Genomic DNA, 18,082 nt, shown 5'->3' with positions numbered 1-18,082 from the left:
AAAGAAACACAATGTATACTATTCACAAAAGTAAATTATTGATGCTATGAATACAGAATTGAAAGAATTGATATGGGGTATAATGTTCATCTTCGTACGGGATACATCGGTTGACGTTCGTTTGGAGATTGGAGTGGTGTTTGTGCTGGGTAATAGTTGGGTGGATAAGATTGATGCTGAGCTTCTCTAGGATGATATTGCGGTTGACCGTTAACGTCGAAGCTAACGATGTATGATTCATTTCCGTGTTCGGCTGGCTTTAATGGTTCTTGCTTCCAATAATCTTCATCGGTAGCAGGGTCACTTCCACGTCGTTGAGAAGCGAGAAAATCTTGATAAGTCATTGCTGCTCCGGGTTGTTGTGGTGCGGCTAAAGAGACAGCATGTGTTTGCCATTGTTGATTATGTCTTTCACTACTGCCGGTCAAAGAGGCATTTCGCATTTTTTGACGGATTTCTTCTTGTTCGATTGCATTTCTCTTTTCCCTTTTACGTGAAGCAACGATGCAACAATACCATGTCAAGCCGATAGATAATGCAATAAAAGCGATAATTCCAACTGCCACACCAATGGTTTCAGCTTTTGAAAGTGAAGAAGTTGCATTGCTTGCTGAATTTGATAATGAATCACTGGCCGATGTAAGACCGTTTGTGACTGCACCATAACCTTGTCTTTTGTGAATGATGTGATTCATTTTTGAGGTGATGGTGTGAAATGTGGGAGCAAGATTACCAATGAAAACTGTCTAATCAGCTGCCGGTCAATTCTTTTCTCATGCATTGCGGACGCATAGAATCCTCTTGTCGCAATGCTCCGGTACACACACACACAGATGCAATGCTTCTTAAGAGCAACAACAATCTGGGGGAAATCACACTTTTAATGCCTGCCCATATTCAAAAACCACATTCCCGGTAAATGACCGCGCGCTGCGCCCAAATTCAAAAGCGGTAAAAGAAGGCCTTTTGACAGTTTTATGCATTTACTGAGACAGAGTGCAAGAGCCTTTTTTAAGTGAATTAGCGTATATTTTAGCACAACAAAAAAAACTTCTTTTACCCTTTTAGCTTCTTTTTGCTTTCCTTTTTCATGCGAATAATACACCGCTTAGCAATGAACTGAAACCTGAGCATAAGCCGCACACACACACACACACTTAAAAGACACCGTAAGCGGGCGTGTTCAGTAGCAGCACGCTAATTGGGAAAGTGGGAGGAGGAGTGATCAATTGTTTCACTACACGTCATACCTGTCAGGGATATTATTGTACAACACAGTAGATGAGGTAAGCAGCTTCTTCCACGTGACAAGTGATCGGGCCCCACTCTTGTGCCAAGTGTAATCAATCTTGACATGTCGGAAAAAGCAATTCCGTATCCTCAAAACTCAGCCTCTTTGTGCGCCCACCAAAAAGTGATCAAGACCCCCATCTCATTTGACCACCAATAACCCAACGCTGATTGGATAAAACGTCAAATGAGCCTTTTTTTTTTCGGGCCTTTGTATTCTTTGGAATGTCAGTATCCGAAATGCGCTTCAAAGTGCACTACTCCACTCTTTTTCGCGTTTGCATTAAACGGTCCATTTAAATCCGAAAAAAGCCTGCTGTCTGTGTAACAACAGATACATGCAGAAAATGACACAGGCACAACGCTTATTCGAGAAGAATCAAATTGCAATCTTCAAAGAGGAGTCATCTTTATCAGCTTTCTCTCATTCCCATCATCACCTGCCTCCCCCCTTTTGTCATCATGACGGTAACAAAACCTAGAACGCTTTACGAAAAGATCTTTGATAGCCACAAGGCTTATGAGCATCCAGATGGAACGTGAGTAATCTATTGAAATTCTGCTAAAGGTTCTTCTTTCTGACCAGGAGCTTTGCCCCTTTTCCTTCCAGTGTTGTGCTCTACATTGACAGACATCTTGTACACGAAGTCACATCACCGCAAGCCTTTGAGGGCTTACGTGATGCTAAAAGATCTGTTCGCCGAACAGATTGTACCTTGGCCACAGTCGATCACAACATTCCAACAATCTCTCGTAAAAATTACAAAGACACAAAATCATTCGTTGACGAAGCAGATTCACGCACTCAATGCTTGACTTTGGAGGAAAATGTTGTCGATTTTGGTTTGACTTTCTTTGGTTTGCGTGATAGTCGTCAAGGAATCGTGCACATCATTGGTCCAGAACAAGGTTTTACCTTGCCTGGATCGACTATCGTTTGTGGTGATAGCCATACGTCTACGCATGGGGCCATGGGTTCGTTGGCCTTTGGAATCGGAACCTCAGAGGTTGAACATGTTTTGGCCACACAAACAATCTTGCAAAAACGTGCAAAGAATATGAAGATCCAGGTAGACGGAGAATTGGCACCTGGTGTAACGTCAAAGGATATCATTCTTCACATTATCGGCATCATTGGTACTGCTGGTGGTACAGGATGCGTAATGGAATATTGCGGTTCAACGATTCGTGGCCTCAGTATGGAAGCACGTATGTCAATCTGCAACATGTCCATCGAAGCAGGCGCTCGTGCCGGTTTGATCGCACCTGATGAAACAACGTTTGAATACCTCAAAGGACGTCCATTGGCTCCAACTGGTGAAGTTTGGGATCAAGCATTGGAGTATTGGCGCTCTTTGCCATCCGATGCAGATGCCAAATTTGATGTGGAATTGTACATTGATGCAAAGGATATTCCTCCTACTATCACTTGGGGTACAAGTCCTCAAGATACAGTTGCCATCACTGGTGTCATCCCTGATCCAGCAAAAGACGCCAAAGATGCATCCCACAAACGCTCAATGGAAGGCGCTTTGAAGTACATGGGTCTCACAGCTGGTACACCAGTAGAGGAAATCAAATTGGACAAGGTTTTCATTGGATCCTGCACCAATGCACGTATTGAAGATTTACGAGAAGCAGCTCGTATCTTGCATGGACGCAAAGTCGCTCCTCACTTGTACTGCATGATCGTGCCGGGAAGTGGTCTCGTCAAGAAACAAGCCGAAGCTGAAGGTTTGGACAAGATCTTCATTCAAGCTGGTTTCGATTGGCGTGAGGCTGGATGTAGTATGTGTTTGGGAATGAACCCCGATCAACTCGCACCCGGTGAACGTTGTGCTTCTACCAGTAACCGAAACTTCGAAGGTCGTCAAGGTGCTGGCGGTCGTACACATCTGATGAGTCCTGCTTCTGCAGCTGCATGTGCTGTGACAGGATACTTGACCGATGTGCGCAAATTGGAAGCAGGAACAAGAAAAGGCTTCGAAGCCACCAAACCTGGCTACAAGGTTGAAATTACTGACAGCAAATCTTACTTGACCGACAAGCCCGAACCAGCCCCTGCACCAGCAAGTGGTGTGAAGCGTAAGGCATCACCCGGCGTAGACGCTGAAGCAGTCCCAATGACTGATGAAGACAAGATTCGCGATGCTCCCGCAAGTACAACTTCTTCTGTAGGAGGAGGAATGCAAAAGTTCACTCAACTTAAAGGTATTGCTGCTCCTCTTCAACGTGATAATGTTGATACCGATTTGATCATTCCCAAACAATTCTTAAAGACTATCAAAAAGACTGGTTTGGGTAGTGCATTGTTCTGGCCAATCCGTTATGACTTCAAGACTGGTGAACCTGATCCGGATTTTGTCTTGAACAAAGCTCCCTACAATCAAGCAAAAATTCTTGTTGCTGGTGCAAACTTTGGCTGTGGAAGTTCTAGAGAGCATGCTCCTTGGAGTTTGATCGATTTCGGTATTCGTGTCGTGATCGCCAAATCGATTGCCGACATTTTCCGTAACAATTTGACCAAGAACGGCGCTTTGCCAGTTGTGCTGTCCGATGCAGAAGTAGAGGAAGTGATGCAAGAAGCCGAAAAAGGCAACGAAGTTTCCGTTGATTTGGAGACCCAAAAAGTCACTTTGGCAAGCGGTAAAGAATTCAGCTTCGAGACGCCAGAATTCACTAGACACTGCTTGTTGAACGGTTTGGACGATATTGCATTGACGTTGCAACATGATGACGCAATTACCAAATTCGAACAAAAACGATCCCAAGAAACACCTTGGTTGGATGGCTTTGGTTACACCAATTCTGGAGCAAAGGCTGGTGGTAGCAAAAAGCTGGAGCCTTTGATTGAAAAGACAAAGTCTACCGTTCAAAAAGTTGCTTCTGACTGGTGATCGTGATTCTCGTTTGTATTTGACTCTAGACTGTGTTATGAAAATCTTTATGAATTGAATTTCTAAGACCCTTCCGTTGTGTGTACAGGAACTGTGAAAAGTGTTGATTGCTATGGTATTACACTGGATGTGGTCCTACTTCTCCAGCAGCGCATGGTTCATACCATTCCCTTCCTTGCCGTTGAAGCTCAAATTGCAATTGTATGAAGGTGTTGCTCAAGATGAACTTCATCCCAGACCATCATACCGAAGTCAAGCATATTTGCCGTTTCATAATTTGGTGGTCCTGTACTTTCGTGTTGCTCACGTTTGACGTAATGTCTATCGTGATATGTAAAGATAAGTTTTGTTGCTCTTTGCCACTTGTCTAGGAAGTCTTGGCGAGTTTCATTCATATGAACTTCGCAATGTTGCCTTATAAGCTTTGCCGTTCGAATGCGAACGCCATGAACTCTTTGCCCGTTCGGCTTACGATAATAGACAGAATCTGCTTTATCTTTATACTCACCCGTTTCGAGAGCAAAGCATGCAAAATGTGCATTCATTGATTCTTTAACGCTTGGTTTCCTTTCTGCTTTCAGTATGATCTCTATTAATTCTTTAATCGTTTTCCAGTGCTCATCTTTGGTGGGATAGGATGCATTTTTTGACATTTTATTCATGACGTTGAGGTGATGACTTCAAAGAAAGGGGCCTGCTGTATTATTCCCCCCGAATTCCATCTCTTTACACGCTTTGCTTTACGCCTAATATCGCACGGACGCGGAGTGTATCTTTCTTTTGTGTTGCTCTCTTCCCCCTGAGCGCTTTTGAAGGTTAAACAACCATCATTTGAAGATATGACTACACAAGCTGATTCTTATTCAGTCGATGATCCTTGGTCAACGAATTCACCTATTCGTAATTCAGGATCGGGCATCAATTCAACAAACAGTAGACCACTAACATGGGCTGCTCCACCTTCCCAAACTTCCTCTTCGATCGGATCAATAGAGCATCAACAGCATCTGCATCACAATTTGCCTGAGTTATACGAGAAAGTGTTTGAATTGAGTCAAAGTGCTGAACAAAGTGAAGATCAAGGGATATCATTAGGTCAATTAGGAAAGATCGTTCGTTGTGCTCAAGGAATACAGGCATCCGATGTGGAGCGTATCATCAACCTGAGCTGTTCTTCAACTTCATCGCATTGCAGTAAGGAAGAATATGCGACAGCTCTACTACTGATCGCTCAGCTGCAATCCGGATCACCTCTCGATATCAACTTGGCAAAAAGCACTCTTGCATCTGCAGCACGAGAAGATGGCTCTCCCATCCCAACACCTCAACTCGATCTTGGCAAATTACGCTCTTCCGCATTCATGTCCCGCTCATCCACCTTGACAGATGTTACGACAAAGAAAGGGGCAAAAATGTCTATCACTAGCAGCGGGTCTTCAAACCTCGATCCATGGGCAGCAAACACTTCTCCAAGGGAAGGTTTTCCAGCCAATTCTTCGGCCTTTCGCTCATCCACTTTGCGTGCTTGGGATGAAGAAGGAGAAGCAAAAACGAGCAACGGAAAACAGCAGACTGGAGCACGCCCCAAATCTCCCCTTTATTCTCCCGCATACATCAACCCCGATCCTTCTTCCGTGCATCTGTTACCCGACTTGGGAGGATTTCTATTCTTTCGGCATGTGCTTTACCTTGTCAAAACGCCAATTTGTGCTGGAGTAAAGAGAAGGTATAGCGATTTCGTCAATTTGCATGAGTATCTCTTGACTCGATTTCCATTTCGACTCTTACCGCCTCTGCCACCCAAGAGACTATCTCTGCCGCACATGAATCGCACGCAATCCGTTGGAGCTGGTCAACAAGATGCTTTCTTGGAACAGAGAAGGTTGGCTTTGGCAAGGTATACACGTGGAATAATGAGTCATCCAGTTATGCGAAAAGATGGCGTAGTACAATCGTTCTTTGGAAGTACTACACACAGATCCGAAAGACATTCTGCTGAATTACCAGCAGATGAAAATGCTAGCACATGGAAAGGTGTGACTTTAGATGGAGACCAAATAGTAGAAGAAGGATTAGACGATTCATGGAGATTGAGCGATGCAGATGTTATGCACATTCCCGTTGATATGGAAGACAAGCTGAAGCGGACGAAGGAGCTTACGACATCAGTTTTGGACAGGTGGAATGGTGTGGTTGCTGTTTTTGAACGCCAGGTACGAAGAACTGAAGCTTCTTCAGCTGAATATACACGCCTTTCACTTGCTTTATCTTCTTTGTTGGAAATTGAAGATCAAACATACCAAGGAGCTGATGAAACGGAAGATGATGGCGATCGTACTGGCGGAGGAGGTACCTCTACCCCGCCGGCCATGCCACTCCGTTCTGATGCATTCCAACGCAGTTCAACGCTGTTGGTTTCCAACAGTCAAGATTATGCTGATCTTTCAACGGCACGTTTCCATGCACTTCAACATACTCTTGATGCATTGAAAAACGGTCGTGATTTGTGGGTTTCACTAAAAGACCTTTTCAAGAGGTATGACAAATTTGGAAAAGATCCTATTCCCGATCTGGAAAGCAAAATTGAATCTTTACGTAAACGATGGAAATCGGTTCAAGAAGAAAAGAAGCCTGGTTGGCAAGAGCAATGCGGAAAGATTAAAAAGGAGATTGAACGAGAACAAAAGATGATCGAACGTTTTAAACGTAGAAATGAAAGGGTAAAAGTGGCCATTTGGCACGAAATGGCAAGAGCACAAGAATTGAAAAATCACATCATTCGTGATTGGCAAATGTATGCAAGAAATGAAAGTATTCATCTTGCTGCACTCAAACAAGCTGCCGAAGAACTCAATATCGCATTGGATCAGCATTAATAGCATGTACATACTAGCATGCACAAATATACCTCATGACAATTGTATTTTAATAGGGAGGTTGCCATCGTTGCTGTGGTGGCGGTGGCGGAGCAGATTGTCCATAGTGCGACGGAGGAGGAGGTGCACCATACCGATTTTGACCGTACCCTGCATTTGGAAGCGGAGGAGGGGGAGGACCACCACGATATTGTTGTTGGTATTGTTGCGGTGGCGGCGGGAAAGAGCCGCTGCCACTATTGGGCGGAGGATATTGACTATATTGCTGTGAGACTTGAGGGTAGTTTTGGTGTTGACCAGGTAGTGGTGGTGGAGGAGGGCCTCCTCGCTGTGTTGTGTTGGGCAAAGTAGAAGATGATTGCCATTGCGGAGGTGGGGGTGGCAAGCCTGTTGATTGGACAGGACTTGTGGTGCCAAAATGAGATGGGTAGGGCTGTTGTGGCTGCTGCCGCTGCTGCTGCGGTTGTTGATATTGTTGTTGGCTGTATTGATATTGAGATGGCTGTCCATACTGCGATGATGGAGGAGGAGCTGGTGCTGGTCCGCTACCACCAAATGCTGTACCTAAGCTGTCATATGGTGAGCTCGCTTGAATAGGCTTCTGCGGAGGGAGTGGAGAAGCGTACATGGGTTGCAAAGGTGGGGATGCAAATCCACTGTGTTGAGGTGGCGGAATGGGTGCTGGGCCCAGTGAACTAGCACGAGAAGAGGATCCCCGATCTGAAACGCCCATCTTTCCAAATGCGCCCTCAAGCGAAGAAGCACCTCCATCGTACGATTTGCCAACGTCCACCTCTCTGATTAAACGATCACGTTCAATTCCACGCTCTTCCACGAAAGCTTTAGAGTTTCTACGAAGTTCTGTCGCAATCTCCTCCAATTGATTGTAGAACAACAGACCTTTGGCTAAGCCTGCACGAACTTGAGCATTGGCATCTTTGGCATTTCTCAAATTTCCAACCAGCTTCTCTCGTATTCCGTTCTTCTTGGTCCATTCTTGTGCTCTGCCACGACCTTCGGGTGCATTATTGAGTGCTTCCCATAGGCTTTCAACTTCACCAACGATACGGTCTTGTTCGGATTGACTGCGTGCAATTCTCTGTGTAAGAGGTCGAAACTTTTCCAATTCTTGTTGGAAAAGTTGGTTCTGAGCTTCAGGAGCCGCACGTCGATTGAGAATAAGGATATGGGAGATATCATCACTTTGAATCCTTCCCCGTAGTTCCGTCAGTGCATCATTACGATCCTTTTTGATTCGATGTAAGAGTGACAAATTGGACTCAATTTTTGCGACTTTGGAACGCAATTCTTCCTTTTGTGCGTCAGAAGAAGTGTCATCTTCCAGCAAATCAACCAATTCTCCGCCAGCAGTTGCACTTTGCCCAGACAAAGCTTCAGCAAAAGCAGTATCCAGAGCTTCTCTACCGCCAAGGAGAACGCGAATAGTTGGCTCTGATTGTCTCCAAAGCTGTTCGATGGCTTGATCATTTTCTGTCGCTTGGCGTAATGCTTCTCTGTTATTTTTCAGATCGGTTCGAATAGATCTTGCTTCCAACCCACTGGGTGATTGTGTCCATCGATCACCATGTCGAACACGCAATTTTTCGCATTGTGCAGCTTCTTCGTCCAGCATGCGAGCAGCCTCATCCAAGTCCCTTCTAGCTTGCTCTCGAGATCCGTACACTTTTCGTAATGCGCCATCAATCGCACCCGATCCAATTCCCACTCCATCTTCTCCCTTCGATCCTCCACCTTGGATCTCCTCTTCTGCCCATTCATACACTTCACTGCCAGGATTGAGCAAATCTTGCAATCCGTCTGGCTTGAATTTCTTCAACCCTTTTGGTAGTGTTAGTGACTCCAAGACAGCCTCCAGTTGAGCATTTGCATCCGATACCCGTTCTCCTTCTTGACGTACGAGTTTTGCCTTTTCTTCACTATACATGCTGGCAGCTTCATGCACACCCAACGGAACCAGACTGGAAAACAAATCATTTGCAGCTGAACCGGTTGCGTTTGCTCCCGTCACTTTTTGCACTTCTGCACTCGAATAGATATCTTGGATAGACATTGGTTGAGCGACAGCCATTGGCTCAATGGTAGGGAGCGTCGATTCGGTCGGCAGAATGTCGTGGTAGATGAGATCATTGTCTTTGACAGCTTGTGCTTTTCTGCCGCTTACGATTGCCAAATGACCATCCACAATTGTTTTCATTGAAGAGCCAGCATCCGATGGCAATGAGCTGGACGAAGAAGAAGATCCTGCCGATGCTGCAAATTGAGCAGACAACTTTTGTGCTTCTTTTGATAATGTCTCGGCAAGCGTCAATCTGACCAAACATGATCCATGCGATCCTGCAGTATCGTCAACCAAAGCACGATGATATTGCGCCAAGGAGGAAAAATGTTTTGCTTTGACCTGCACAAGCAATCCCCATGATCGTTCAAATACGCCTTTTGAGATCCATTCTTTGGAATCTTCTGCTAAGCTTGTGTATGTTGTAGCTGCTTGTGATGCGATCCTTGTTACCAAATTTCCGCCCTTTTTCTCTTCAAACGTTCTTTCCCAAAACACTTCTGTCGCTTGGGCCAATTCCAGATCAATGAACCATCGAACGACATCTTTTGACATATCTGTGGATGGAGCGTGAAGGAAGTTTTCGTTGATGTAGCTCAACATTCCAGCAGACTGTCTGAGGGAAGTATAAGCAAGCTTCGTACCTGTGGCTGCAGCGGCACTTGGAGCAGAAGCTGATCCGGTTGTGGTTGGACTGAGAGGGCTTGTGGGAGAGGATGGAGATGCGGCAGCAGCGATGGAGTTTGTACCAATCCTGTTTGTCCTTGCTCCAAGAGAAGAAAGAATGCTGGCCAAATTATAAATCACGCTTGCTTTCTCATACGCCAAAGATTGTTGAGTGATTGTTTTGTTTGTTAATGCATCTTTCCAAGGAAAAGGGGCTCTCAGTTCTGGAAATCGTAATTCAAGCATTTCCAGCATATGAAACCATTTATACAAAAGATCTCTAGCCGTTGTATCGCTTCCTGCAGTTCCGCGAACGGCATCTTGTCTTGCACGATTGAGGCTTGAAAGTTGTTCAGAGAATTCTTTTGGATCTTGACCATACGAGTTCAAGATTAATTGACCAACTGCACTTGCCAAATCTACATCTTCTGTAGTCTTGGCCGGGATGCGCAACAGAGGAGATTGCGATGGCGTTGACATTGTGTGAGGAAGAGATGGTTGCAATGAATGTAGAATGAATGGGGTATGATCATGATGTATTTACTTATTGGCGCACGTCCCTTAGTTTGGTGCATATACTCAGCATACGCCCGGTGAATGCGCGTACCTTTGTGCCTTCCTTCCTTATACCATGACATCGTGATCAGCATCTTTATCTCCAGCCATGCTGGAACAAAAATCAACCATGGTCTTCCTAACGTGCGAATTCGTGGGGAAAATACCTATCCGCATCGCAAAGCCGAAAACCGGATAGATAGAATGCCGAAGCACGGGTCGTTAATTGAAATAAATTTTGCCAATGAGATCTATCCCTGCCTCCTCAATTCAGCCCAATTTTGGCTAAGTCATCAGATCCAGGAGATCTACCAGATCACTTCTTGTACCATCATTCTTGATTTTCAGTCATTAAATCATCAACCATCATCATGCCTTTAGGTAGAGAACATGTTCTTCCGCCAGAGATTTTACTGTGAGTTTTATCTTGGCATATTGGCGCACGCCATTAGTTTGCACTGGCTAACCTTCGCTTCTCAGTCGCATCACTGATTTCATAAAGACTGATCATGCCATCAATATGCCCTTCCGCTTACGAGAATACAATTTTGAGCCAATGGCGGATGCATGGCGCGAATGGCAAGATATACGTAGAAATTATGATTTACTCAATCTTGCTCAAACATGTCGTCATTTTCGTCAAATTGTACTTCCAATATTATGGAAGGAGATCAAACTTTGTCGAATATATATGGTAGAATTTATTGATGCATTTATCAAAAAGCTACAGAACTCAAACATTTCGCATCCTTGTTTATGTGGTTTAGTACAAACAGTCACTTTTTCAGAATATCGCATTTCACCTTTTCAATTTTGGTGGGAAAGGAGAAAAGAGATCATGATGAGCGAATTCTTCAAGGCAGCGTATCGGATTGGTTGTCATGGTGAGTGAAGCAAATAAGAGTTAAATGTTTTATCCTAACCACCACATTGCTCAACAGGCGAATATGCCAAAGAGAGAAGCAAGCATGAATCTGCTCAAGTGCCTTGCATTTCCAATTTCGAACACTTGCAAGCACTCATTCTTCGTATCTTACATGCAACGAAAGCCAAGCATTTCAACATTCATCATGATGTTCATTTGGCCGATTTTGAACATTCAAGGTTGATGAAATTCAGCAATATGGGTATTGATGTTTTGTATAAATTATAGACATGCTCCACTGATATCATTCTCTTGTTGTACTTTTTTTTCTCCGCGGCGTTTTTTCCCCCTAAGCCTGCGCCTGTTTGCGGTGTTACAACGGCTATTGCTAACCGGTTCACTACAACAACCTTCCTTCCCACCACCATAACCCTAACAATGTCAACTTTTGTACGATCGGTCTTGTCGCCATTAAAGTTGGCACCAAGCTCTTTCACAAAGGTTCATGTTCTCCTATCTCCTTCTTTGAACGATAGCCCTACCAATTCATCCTATTTGCCGGCATCTTCCCTTCCAACGTTGGTGGAACAATGTCCATCATTGTCCAACGGATCATTCACTCCTTCTCCTCAACTTCCTTCCGGTCATTTGCAAACAATTTACAGCACTTTAGCAGATACGATAGATATCGATGTTGTGCATTATACACGTTCAGTCCTTTTATTACCCGAGAGTGGAATAATAAGCTTGGATGAATGCGATCATGAACCCGAATACAAGGATGCAGATCGACCAACTATGGTCATCACGCATGGTCTAACTGGAGGCAGTCAAGAAAGTTATGTTCGTCATTGTATCAAGAAGCTAGCCTTACCCAGATCAGAAGGCGGGCCAGGATACAGGTGTATTGTGGTGAACTTCAGAGGTTGTGCAAACACACCCGTTACCTCTTCGCAACTTTACAGTGCAGCAAAAACATCGGATTTACGTTGTGCAATTCTCTATATTCGTAAAAAGTATCCCGAATCTCCTTTGGTCGGTGTTGGATACTCTCTGGGTGCGAATGTGATGGCCAAATACCTTGGAGAAGAAGGTGATAATACACCTTTGTTAGGAGGAATCGTGTGTGCTGCGCCATTCGATTTGAAGAAGGGGAGTGATCTAATGGAAAACAATACTGTCAGACGTCACATCTATTCTCGTGCAATGAACGGTAATCTTGGCAGATTGGGAACAAGACATGCTGCCACATTGGACCTCAACAAAGATTTGAGACCGTTTCTGGATATTCTGATCGATCCTGCATGTGGTCAACAATACGCTAAAGAACGAGGAGAAACGAGCGGCAACAGTAGCAAGACACTCAAATTCGTTGATGATTGCCTGACACGAATGGTCGGAGGATATTCGAAGCCATATGGTGAATTCCCGTTCGAGACATCTGACGATTACTACAATTATGGAGGCGCATTGAATTTCCTCAAAGGGCTAAAAAGACCAATGTTGGCTCTTAATGCTGATGATGATCCAATCGTTTCAGCTGCAAGTGTAGAAGGTTTACGTCATTTGATGGGATATGAGGATGAGTCTAACCCGGACAAATATGGACACACCGACTTTATCGTCCTGGCAACCACACAAGGTGGAGGGCATTTGGGATGGTGGCAAGGTATCCGTCAGCCAACAAGATGGTTACATGCACCCGTCACAGATTTTGCCAGAGCTCTCTTTAACGAGTCAAAGAAGCAGGCCCCCAGTGATGATATTGTCAACAAGACAACAACCAGACAGGTACTGGTCGAACTTATGCCATCAGAGCTTTTACCTCCTTACCTTTCACCATCTCAACGTGAATTAGCAAAAGAGACAAAAGTAGAACCTGCACTACCTAAACAGGATGAAGAGTACAAACAAGGAGCAAGAATGCCTTGGCTTAGAACACATGTATTAGAGCATGCACCTTTGCTCCATCCAAGTATGGCCCGTCAAGGCTGGCAAGGCGATGAACCGTTGAAGGAAAAAGAATTCACAGTAGATGCAAATGGAAGCGTTTCCGAGGTAGATGAAGAGATTGCCAAAGGATGGTGTGCATTCGAAGGCACAATGGTTTTAGACACAAAGAGACCCGAAGTTGGTTATCTAGAATTACCAAAGTGGACAAGAGTGGCAGGAGCAGGAGACCATTTCCAAGGTGGTAAACAATTAGCAGGTGAATATGGCAATATGATTGAATCGGAAAGTGGAGATGGTACGATTGCAGGATTATAATGAACAAGATAGAGATAGAAATTAGATAAAGGATAATAGACTGTATAATATAATGTATCCTGGATTAATACCATTTTGGTCATCAGTTGTGTACGTAAGCAATTCAAACGGAAAACATCGGGACGCCCAATAAGCAGGCGTAGGGTGCGTGCCCAAAAAGGGACAGCCCTAAGTACGCCTGTCTGCCTGCAATGTAAAGTTTGCGTAATGAGGAATATGTGATTGGCTCTTTTTGGCAATGCATAAGCAGGGCGTAAAGTCAAGGCGAAGAGAAAAAAAAAAGAGAGAAAAGGGAAAAAACCGCCGAACGAATAAAAATAAGTAGTGTTGTTATGCATAGACAACCTGCATTTCCTTCTGACTAAAAAGTTTGAATCGGGAATCAATCAGCCGTACATATTACACCTATTGATCTCATCTCAAACAACTTTCCCTCTCTCCACCACATACTCACACTCACATAACAATCAAAATGGGTTTCGAAAAGGGTGACGCAAAGAAAGGTGCAGGGTAAGTTATGAATAGCAAGATGCACGTTGTTTCCACACACACACACGCCACTTACACAACCCTTTCATTCTTCAACCTTGACAGTCTCTTCAAGACCCGTTGTGCTCAGTGCCACTCATGTGAAGAGGGAAAGAACATGGTAGGACCTTCCCTTCATGGATTGTTCGGTCGTCATACCGGTCAAGTTGAAGGATACAGTTATTCTTCTGCAAACAAACAAAAGGGTATCGAATGGAACAATGAAACTTTGTTCGAATACCTCGAAAACCCAAAGAAGTACATCCCTGGTACAAAGATGGCTTTCGCCGGTTTGAAGAAGCCAAAGGACAGAAATGATCTCATCACTTTCCTCCAAGAGGAGACAAAATAAAGCTGAAAATAGAAGCATTCAATCACACAAGTTAAATGATTTTGCTAGTTAGACTTCGATAGACGATGGTCTTCATTCTGTTCTCTTTCATTTGTGCTTCATTTGACTTTTGAACCTGTAATCGATCTATACATATACACATTGTGTTCATCTTTTTTGAATCAATATATTCACTGCTCTGTATTTGTGATAGCGGGAATGAATCGGAAAGGGAAGAATTGCTTACATAACGCGTGTTTCCGATTTGATTTGGTATGAATGCACATCACGTGTACAGCGGCATGCGGTATTGCTTCTGCGTTTGCGCGCTGCTTTGCGCGCTTTGCCTGTCTTGCCAAAACCCACAGCCTGCGCCGCGCCTTTCCAGAAATTCCAACGAGACTTCAACATTTGGTTGTGATCATTCTTGTCTCGTACTACGTCCATCCATCAACCAAATTCACATACATACCTGAAGATGGCAAAGCGCACAGTCAAGGCCGGTATCACCGGTAGGTATCCCAACAATCAGCTTCACCGTTCAGCTTTTCCATCGACCAAGAATGCTCATTCATCTCTCTTTTTCTCTCCTTCACTTTTTAGGTAAATACGGTACCCGTTATGGTTCTTCCCTTCGTCGTCAAATCAAAAAGATTGAAGTTTCCCAACACAGCCGTTACACCTGCACTTTCTGCGGAAAAGACACAGTCAAACGTCAAGCTGTCGGTATTTGGGAATGCAAATCATGCAAAAAGGTTATCGCTGGAGGAGCATGGACTGTTAGCACAACTGCTGCCGCCACTGTTCGCAGCACAATCCGTCGTTTGCGTGAAATGACTGAAGCATAAAGTGGTTCACTTTTTCGACAATTCTCGCCAACACCACCTTTTGCATACTTTTTTGTTACACTAGCAATGTTCTGATTGCAAACGCTTTCTGAACATACCATTTTACATCACACAAAAATTCAGACAATTTCTCTGTTCTCAGACATTGGGTGTGTTGCAGGCATGCAAGATGATGTCTATTATATGAAACGAACAGCAATACAAAGTGAGATTAACGTGGTAGTGCAGAATAGGCTCCGCTACGATCGACAACTGAGCCAGGTAAACGTCTTCCTGTCATGCGTAGGATGAATCGGTCTACTGCCATTTCAATCGCGCCAGGACCGCCTGCTTTGTGAATGAGATAAGAGATGATGAATAAAACGGCAAAGAATCCAAACAGAAATGAAACTGTCGAGATTTGACTTCCTTTGCTAGATGGCTTTGAGGCTTTTGCTGCTTGTAATGCTTCTTCGATCGTGACAGTCTTGCCTTCTGCTACGATGGGAGTAGGTACGTCACCCTTGGGAAGTGGAAGATTGGGAAGGGAAGGTTGTTGTATAGCTTCCATCTGTGGGAGAGAGGTAGGCATACGAAATATCAGTACATGTCTCATCAAATGTGTGGGAGGGGGACCTGCTTCTCAGACGAACATCAAGCACTTTCACACAGGGAGCAGAGCTGCTCAAGGCCCACCAGAAATGGTAATGAATTCATTCTTGTTTCGATTTCACTTCGTTGTTTTCGAGTACATGTCAGATTGAAGCAAACATTCTTGTGCTTATGCAAAATTGAAGGGGCCTTGAAGCTCTGCTTCCATCCTTTTGGAAAGTGCCGATCTGTCAAAATCAGTTCCAGCCCCCCCCTCTTTAAAGTTCATCCTTTACCTCATGAGCAGCCAAGGGTAGTTCACCGCTATCCTTGATCTTAACGGGCGAAACAGGTTTGTCACCATGACCTTTTGGTACTTTTTCAACGTATGTGACGATGTCCATTCCTTCAATCACTCTGCCGAAAACGACATGTCTTCCATCCAACCAAGATGTTTTGACTGTGCAAATGAAGAATTGACTTCCGTTTGTGTCTTTTCCTGCATTAGCCATGGACAGGGTACCTGGTCCGGCATGCTTGAGTTGGAAGTTTTCATCGGCAAAACGATCACCGTAAATGCTCTTTCCTCCACGACCATCTCCGCTGGTAAAGTCACCACCTTGGATCCTGTTTGGAGGAGAATATGATCATCATCATCAGAGGCTGCCAACAGAAGGCGGGGTCTTTGTGTTTGTTTTACTCACATGAAATTTTCAATAACACGATGGAAAGCGCTTCCTTTGTATCCATAACCTTTTTCGCCTGTAGCCAAAGCTCTGAAATTTTCAACAGTCTTTGGAACCACGCCTCCAAATAGGCCCAGGACTATGCGTCCTATGTCCTTGCTATCATGCTCGATGTCAAAATATACCTTGACAGTGACAGGTGTATCATCACCTGCACTTGCAAGGGATGTGAGGGAAGTCATGATGGCGAGAATCAAGAGCAACAAGGCTGCGAAGGATCCGTGGGTTTTCATGGCGACAACAATCGATTTAATCTGGCGAATGAATTAGAGTACTTTGAAATCTGATGGTGGTTTCAACCAATTCAGCTTGCGAGGTAAGATGATCGAATGAAGGAAACTTTTTGATCTCTTCCCATCCAAATCCAGCAAACACCTTCTAACTCGCGTGGCAGCGCACGCGCCATTGCGTGTGCTATAAGATGTATGCAAGTCAACCTAGGCTCGCATTCTCGCGTTTTACGTAAACGAGCTTGGAGCATCTAATCTGTTTAGTGCCCGCGCCGATCTCTTATCGCTGTCTTGTCTTTCTAATAGTTTCAATAGTTCTTGCCTGAGACGAGAGAACGCACAGCAGAACAGACATTGATGCAAAAATCCAAGGTTGAAGAACATTCTTGCAGGTCAATTATATGCAGGGTTTAATAGGATGCACTGTAGAAGAGCGCCGAGGAACAAATTATAGTATATGAAGAAAGACACGGTGTCTGGAAAGGGTCTCTTCGATAAATAATAACCATCTACGCGTACTAACGATTCAAAGACATTCAACTCATCGTCACTTACAGCTGCCACAAGACGTCATCTTACCGGCCTACGGAAGCCATCTTATATTACTATTATATTACTAAAATGTCCGTCGTACTTCTTGCTTTTCTCAAGCGCAATTAATGAAAGATAACTCAAAGGTCGTACAAAGCGAAATCCTGAGCACCAATCGCAAAATCAAGGCGAGGATGCTGGATGATGCAATATTTCTGCAATCTACATCGGATTATATCACCGGCAAGGATAGAAAAAATTTTACAATCTTTGTAGACGTTTGTTGCTCTGACTGACATTTCACTTTTGTTTTTCGTCGCTGTTCTCTCCAAACTGCTCGGAATACTGTGTGGATATGTGCGAGAGAGAAATAGAGCATATACACTAGTCTCTCTGATGTTCTCTGTGCTAAGGACTAAGCTGGTCCGAAAAACTTCTGACAGATGCCATCATGGAAAAGTCTCGAATTTCGTGATGCCGACAAAGACGATATTACTCAGTTATTCTGCACTGGTACATTAGAGCCGAGAAAGTGTGCTAACAGCATCGATCCTCACACGTGCAAGTAGGATCACTGAGAAAATTGCCTATCTCTATCGCGTGAAAAATTTGATGATGCGCAAGGATGCGGACGGTGACTTGCATCATGACCCTTTCCACTATTTCTAGAGGAGATACTTGGACTTGATTATCGCCACGATGCTTAAGTGAAAAATGCCTTCCGGTCGAAAGCGCTGATGCATGGCAAGGCATTTGCAGCAACCTCGATGTTCAATCGTGCTTTCCAGTAGATGATCTAGATCA

At 44.3% G+C, this 18,082-nt stretch overlaps 10 protein-coding genes across 10 annotated transcripts; 6 read left to right on the top strand and 4 right to left on the bottom strand.

Moving 5' to 3' along the window:
* Window positions 1–86: 86 nt before the first annotated feature.
* FA14DRAFT_151935 (uncharacterized protein) lies at window positions 87–695 on the bottom strand (the record flags this gene model as incomplete). The annotated part of the gene is made up of 1 exon (XM_025497495.1): window positions 87–695. One exon carries the CDS (start codon window positions 693–695, stop codon window positions 87–89), a length of 609 nt encoding a protein of 202 aa, XP_025356797.1.
* A 1,057-nt stretch (window positions 696–1,752) lies between these two features.
* Window positions 1,753–4,187, top strand: FA14DRAFT_118845 (uncharacterized protein; the record flags this gene model as incomplete). The annotated part of the gene is made up of 3 exons (XM_025496316.1): window positions 1,753–1,829; window positions 1,901–3,363; window positions 3,409–4,187. 3 exons carry the CDS (start codon window positions 1,753–1,755, stop codon window positions 4,185–4,187), a joined length of 2,319 nt encoding a protein of 772 aa, XP_025356796.1.
* A 94-nt stretch (window positions 4,188–4,281) lies between these two features.
* FA14DRAFT_3275 (uncharacterized protein) lies at window positions 4,282–4,890 on the bottom strand. The gene has a single exon (XM_025502202.1). The coding sequence runs from the start codon at window positions 4,847–4,849 to the stop codon at window positions 4,376–4,378; it is 474 nt and encodes a 157-aa protein (XP_025356795.1). The 5' UTR covers window positions 4,850–4,890; the 3' UTR covers window positions 4,282–4,375.
* A 136-nt stretch (window positions 4,891–5,026) lies between these two features.
* On the top strand, window positions 5,027–7,063 carry FA14DRAFT_175804 (PX-domain-containing protein; the record flags this gene model as incomplete). The annotated part of the gene is made up of 1 exon (XM_025500610.1): window positions 5,027–7,063. The coding sequence occupies one exon, from the start codon at window positions 5,027–5,029 to the stop codon at window positions 7,061–7,063; it is 2,037 nt and encodes a 678-aa protein (XP_025356794.1).
* A 64-nt stretch (window positions 7,064–7,127) lies between these two features.
* Window positions 7,128–10,303, bottom strand: FA14DRAFT_128652 (BRO1-domain-containing protein; the record flags this gene model as incomplete). The annotated part of the gene is made up of 2 exons (XM_025496875.1): window positions 9,890–10,303; window positions 7,128–9,814 (listed from the first exon to the last, which is right to left on the bottom strand). Coding segments are annotated over exons 1-2 (3,084 nt in total), but the record flags the coding sequence as incomplete, so codon positions are not given.
* A 429-nt stretch (window positions 10,304–10,732) lies between these two features.
* On the top strand, window positions 10,733–11,514 carry FA14DRAFT_175802 (uncharacterized protein; the record flags this gene model as incomplete). Its single annotated transcript, XM_025500609.1, has 3 exons — window positions 10,733–10,776; window positions 10,842–11,245; window positions 11,303–11,514. The coding sequence occupies 3 exons, from the start codon at window positions 10,733–10,735 to the stop codon at window positions 11,512–11,514; spliced, it is 660 nt and encodes a 219-aa protein (XP_025356792.1).
* A 150-nt stretch (window positions 11,515–11,664) lies between these two features.
* Window positions 11,665–13,494, top strand: FA14DRAFT_169485 (uncharacterized protein; the record flags this gene model as incomplete). Its single annotated transcript, XM_025500212.1, has 1 exon — window positions 11,665–13,494. One exon carries the CDS (start codon window positions 11,665–11,667, stop codon window positions 13,492–13,494), a length of 1,830 nt encoding a protein of 609 aa, XP_025356791.1.
* A 421-nt stretch (window positions 13,495–13,915) lies between these two features.
* On the top strand, window positions 13,916–14,552 carry FA14DRAFT_159015 (cytochrome c). Its single transcript, XM_025498017.1, has 2 exons — window positions 13,916–14,004; window positions 14,089–14,552. The coding sequence occupies exons 1-2, from the start codon at window positions 13,967–13,969 to the stop codon at window positions 14,372–14,374; spliced, it is 324 nt and encodes a 107-aa protein (XP_025356790.1). The 5' UTR covers window positions 13,916–13,966; the 3' UTR covers window positions 14,375–14,552.
* Window positions 14,553–14,601: 49 nt separating this feature from the next.
* FA14DRAFT_159014 (putative RPL43B-60S large subunit ribosomal protein) lies at window positions 14,602–15,612 on the top strand. The gene is made up of 2 exons (XM_025498016.1): window positions 14,602–14,865; window positions 14,957–15,612. Exons 1-2 carry the CDS (start codon window positions 14,832–14,834, stop codon window positions 15,199–15,201), a joined length of 279 nt encoding a protein of 92 aa, XP_025356789.1. The 5' UTR covers window positions 14,602–14,831; the 3' UTR covers window positions 15,202–15,612.
* On the bottom strand, window positions 15,353–17,068 carry FA14DRAFT_159012 (uncharacterized protein). Its single transcript, XM_025498015.1, has 3 exons — window positions 16,476–17,068; window positions 16,068–16,398; window positions 15,353–15,751 (listed from the first exon to the last, which is right to left on the bottom strand). Exons 1-3 carry the CDS (start codon window positions 16,748–16,750, stop codon window positions 15,413–15,415), a joined length of 945 nt encoding a protein of 314 aa, XP_025356788.1. The 5' UTR covers window positions 16,751–17,068; the 3' UTR covers window positions 15,353–15,412.
* Between the last annotated feature and the right edge of the window lie 1,014 nt (window positions 17,069–18,082).

Source organism: Meira miltonrushii (genome assembly GCF_003144205.1).
Source record: "Meira miltonrushii strain MCA 3882 unplaced genomic scaffold FA14scaffold_1, whole genome shotgun sequence".
Taxonomy (NCBI): Eukaryota; Fungi; Basidiomycota; class Exobasidiomycetes; order Exobasidiales; family Brachybasidiaceae; genus Meira; species Meira miltonrushii.
The sequence above is the reverse complement of the archived record's forward strand: the minus strand, read 5'-3'. Positions and strand labels throughout refer to the sequence as shown.

Coding starts and splice junctions, on each gene's coding strand:
- FA14DRAFT_3275 (XM_025502202.1), bottom strand. CDS start 4,849: ATGAATAAAATGTCAAAAAATGCATCCTATCCCACCAAAGATGAGCAC.
- FA14DRAFT_159015 (XM_025498017.1), top strand. CDS start 13,967: ATGGGTTTCGAAAAGGGTGACGCAAAGAAAGGTGCAGG. Junction 14,005..14,088: donor GACGCAAAGAAAGGTGCAGG/GTAAGTTATGAA, acceptor CAACCTTGACAG/TCTCTTCAAGACCCGTTGTG.
- FA14DRAFT_159014 (XM_025498016.1), top strand. CDS start 14,832: ATGGCAAAGCGCACAGTCAAGGCCGGTATCACCG. Junction 14,866..14,956: donor AGTCAAGGCCGGTATCACCG/GTAGGTATCCCA, acceptor TTCACTTTTTAG/GTAAATACGGTACCCGTTAT.
- FA14DRAFT_159012 (XM_025498015.1), bottom strand. CDS start 16,750: ATGAAAACCCACGGATCCTTCGCAGCCTTGTTGCTCTTGATTCTCGCC. Junction 16,399..16,475: donor CGTGTTATTGAAAATTTCAT/GTGAGTAAAACA, acceptor TCCTCCAAACAG/GATCCAAGGTGGTGACTTTA. Junction 15,752..16,067: donor TACCCTTGGCTGCTCATGAG/GTAAAGGATGAA, acceptor TCTCTCCCACAG/ATGGAAGCTATACAACAACC.